Raw genomic sequence first — 4,318 nt, 5'->3', positions numbered from 1 at the left:
CGCAGTCGGTAGGATTCGAACCTACGCTCCCAGAGGGAATCTGATTTCTAGTCAGACGCCTTAACCGCTCGGCCACGACTGCTACACAAAGATATAGAGACTCTGTTCTTTATATTCACATACCTACAGAAATACCTACAAGCCCCTCTATATTTGCAAACATTCATAAATTTAAAATATAAATAAATCTATTTAAATCCAGGTAGGCATGGAAGTAAAAACCTTTAGTATCTTTGCCCTGGTAAGAACTTTTTATTATTATATTATAGATCTATTCTACTTAACTTTCATACATTCCATTGATGGCCATTTTTTCATACGTTAGAAATTTATTTTATTTTCTTCTGGCTAACACAACAGAAGCACACATCTTAACATTCCGTTAAGCAAGAAAAATCATTTGACCGAAGAAAGCCACTTTGTTTGCCTACTCTTAGCTATTAAGCTGAATAGAATATTCAGAGAAATTAATTTTAGCCTTAATTTAAATTTCAAATTCATGTGAATTTAGAAGGGATTAATTTGTTTTCTATTGGAAGATATGCATTGTTTTTGAAGTGAAGAAACTCTTAAGATTAAATTCGATTAATTTGTGTAAAAGTGTGTTATCTCGGTCTGGCCGTGTCAAAGTCTGAATGTGGCAAGCAATTAAAAATTTTGTGTTATTATTTGCTATTGCAATTTTTGCACCACAAAGGATTTGATTTTACAATGCAGAGGATAAAATTGAAAAATATATTTTCCGCTATGTAAAATTATAACTTCGCTCAATGTAGTGGTTAGACAAAATAATAAGGTGGCGCTTATCGTGGTAGCGCTACTTTGCTCTCAGCGTATTCGAGCTAATTTTCGTGACGTCACACTGGTGCAATTGGTGATCAGTGCAGCCAGATTACAATTTTCGCAACTCGTTTTAGAATTTTTTTTGTTCTATAGCCTCGGAGGCTTAGTTCTTCCTTCTTGACATTTTTCTAGCCCACTTTTAACTACAATAAAATGTGAAGTTTATAATTATGCAAAATATTTTTTTTTTCTTAATTCAGCTTTTCTTTTCTATCATTTAGTCAAATTATCGGCGATGGCGATTACTGTTGATGTTGTTCGTATTTTATTTGTGGGTGACATTTCTTCACTTTATTGTGCTCATCTTCTTCTTCTTCGAGTAGTCAAATCTCTTCCTTGCAACTGCAGCATTACCTAGTCTGGATATAAAAAAGCGCTAAAATGCCCATTTAAAAAAAAGAAAATACCAAACTTTTTATTGAATTGCTTCAAGAAAAATTGTCTTTACTGTGCGCCTTTTTTTAAATAAATGTGTTAAGGTTATGTAAAATAGACTGTATGGTAAAATGGTTGTTTAAAAATCCATCCTTGCATTGTATTTAAAGTTTACGTTGAGAGAATTTCTTTAACAAAAGGCCGAAAAAAACTTTTCCAAAAGAAGTTGTAATGGTTTCTTTAGTATTGTCGGGTCTTTTTTTATCATGACTACACCCCTATGGCTTTAATTTGTATTCAGTAAATTCAAAGGCTCTTTGAGATACATAAAAATGTTTTAAATGTTAAGAAGAGTTGAGAAAAAAAGATCCCATAGGATCAAAGAGCAAAAAATGAGATTTGCACTTTCAAAATATTAAATTTTAAAATCAAAAATCAAGAATCAACAAATTTCAATAGCACTGAAACTTGTTAGCATAAGCTTTAAATGTAAGAGTGACAGTTTCTAGCTGTTTTTGTTATTATGAAAATTTTTGTTATTTTTAAACTAAAAAATTAAACAAACATCAAACTCAAAAAATTTCGCATTTCATGTATAATAATGCACACAATTTATTGCAAAGAGTAAAGGGTTGGCAATACTGCACAACTGCGCACTCTCTGACAGGTGCAATCTTGTTTCTATCATTCTTGGCTAATCCCTATCTATACTGTGATCTACTACAGGCATGACTCTGTTTAAGTACTTTACTCTCTTTTTTCTTATCAATTTTCTCCAAATCATCTCATGCCGATATTTTTTCCATACTCCAAACAGTTCATAAACTATAGGTATTTTCTGAATTAGGTTCAACTGATATGCAGCTCTTCATGTTAAAGCTCTTGTACAGAATTGAAGTTCTCGAAGTGCTTCCATCTTTATTTTGTTGAATAATCAGAAGTCACGCAGAGCTAAATCAGTCCAGAGCGGTGATCGTAAAACTACATTCATATTTATACCTTGCCTAATATATATATTGATATTTTTGGCGCAATGATTATGATTATGAGCAATGAATGCAATGAGGGTCGACACAAATACTGGTACAATAACTTCACGGAACTTCACGGAACTGAAACATAACTATAGGCTTGTTATAGATACTATTGTTGTATATTTGTTGTTAACAGCTCGCCCAATTAAAAGGGATTCTCACCACAATAACTGTAGCAAATTTTTAACGGGAATTTTTTTGTATTTTAAAGTTATTTTGGAGCGATGTTTTCATATTTTCAATATTTGCCGAAATAATCGTTATATTATTCTGTTGTTAGCGGTCTTAAGCGTAGACAACATTTAGTTTCCAGTTATTATGTGTTTCACAAACAACTGGTAATCTGAGGTCATCCCTTTGCAGATGTAATGCGACGTTGTTTTTCACCAAATCTAATGTGTTTTTTTTTTTTAATCAAACAAGTTGATCATACAGTTCAACCAAAGATCTATGAAACTGCATATCCAAAATTTTTCTAAAAATTCTGAGTGAAAAGTTTGAAATTTTAATGAAAATTTGTCGAGTTCTTACAAATTTTGTACAAAGTTTCAAACTTTGTTTTATATGTTTTATCTTGCACAAATGTGTTTTTACAAAAGAATAATTGAAATTAAAAAGTAAATAAAAAAAACGGGAAAACTTGTCAATATATGGTATACACTTTCTTTTGACGATGACTGTACTTATATATATGTATTTGCAATATACAGTCGAACTTCAATAACTCGAACTATAACATGCCATAAAAAAAAAATTGAGCTATCAAGATTTCGAGTTATCAAATATAATATAAATATGTACATACATACAAAAAACAAAATAAAACCTGATGGAAAAATAAAACAATCCATAAAACTCAAGGGGTAGCAAACAATTTTATTGATAAAACAGTACATGCTTCAAATTATGTATAGTTGCTATATAATATTGCATGTGTATATTTTAAAATTATATTGTATATATGTACATAATTAAGAACATTGCTTGAATAGATGTATAGCTTTCATTCGTTTAAAGTAAAAAAGTCAGTTATTTGGGATTGACGAGAGGATTTTTTATTATGATCTTCAAGAAAAGCTTCAATATTATTTAAACCATTGTACAGAGAATCGGTTGTATGTTCATTGGTTTTTAAATATGACCGCAAAATCTTGAACGAATTTGCAACTAGCTCGTTTGAAACTGGTTGCAGCATATCATCTTGCAAATCATCTTTTATATCACTCTCGCTATCATGCTCAAATTCGGATTTAGATCTCAATAGCTCCACAATATCTTCATCTGTGGGAAACTCTGAAGTAACAATATCGTCATCCACTTGCATAAAATCATTAAAGGTGGCACCTTCTGTACCTTTTATATTTTGCCAAGTTTCATATTCATTCTGCATTTGAATTTCTTCCTTACTCCTTTCTTTTATGCGTTCGCTTATGAAAACCACAGGAATGTCATCTTCTTTCTCCCATTCAGAATATTGACCGAAGCCGGCTTTTCTAAAACAATTAGAGATGGTTTCAAGCTTAACATCGATATTCCATGCATTAGTTATTTCATCAACACAGTCCATTAATGTAAAGTTAAAATTTTTGTTCACTTCAAAGCATTTTATAGTAAAGTAGAATATTTCTTCCGGCTTTTCCAAATTGTTTGTCTAAGTTAAGAAGCCATTCTTCAAAAAAGGCTCCCGTCATCCACGCCTTTGAATTTACTTTATAGTCGAGAGATAACCATTTAACACCTCTAAAACAGCGGGGTTGATTACTTTTACCTATCAAGAGTAATTTCAATTTTTCTGATCCATCATAAACGTAACTCTCTGTTTACTGTGCTTTCCTCCATGGCATTTCTGGTGTTTAAAAATTAAGGTGTTATCTGGAAGACATTTAAAGAATAAGCCCGTCCCGTCTGCATTGAATACGTCCCGTGCTTGATAACCTTCAAATAAATGCGGTAAAACATCGCGTTGCCATTTCATACAGTCTTCTTCGCTTACATCATTACTCTCACCACGCGCCTTTTTATGACATATACCAGATCTTAGAAAAAAAATAACTTTAGGTGCCAGC

At 31.7% G+C, this 4,318-nt stretch overlaps 1 protein-coding gene and 1 non-coding gene across 2 annotated transcripts; both read right to left on the bottom strand.

Annotated features, from left to right (window-relative positions):
- Positions 1-82, bottom strand: Trnas-aga (transfer RNA serine (anticodon AGA)). Its single transcript has one exon. It is a non-coding gene; the product is annotated as a tRNA-Ser (tRNA).
- Positions 83-3,255: 3,173 nt separating this feature from the next.
- LOC129242181 (uncharacterized) lies at positions 3,256-3,819 on the bottom strand. Its single transcript, XM_054878743.1, has one exon. The coding sequence runs from the start codon at positions 3,817-3,819 to the stop codon at positions 3,256-3,258; it is 564 nt and encodes a 187-aa protein (XP_054734718.1).
- Positions 3,820-4,318: the final 499 nt, after the last annotated feature.

The sequence above is a fragment of the Anastrepha obliqua genome, chromosome 3 (assembly GCF_027943255.1).
Source record: "Anastrepha obliqua isolate idAnaObli1 chromosome 3, idAnaObli1_1.0, whole genome shotgun sequence".
Lineage (NCBI taxonomy): Eukaryota > Metazoa > Arthropoda > Insecta > Diptera > Tephritidae > Anastrepha > Anastrepha obliqua.
The sequence above is the reverse complement of the archived record's forward strand: the minus strand, read 5'-3'. Positions and strand labels throughout refer to the sequence as shown.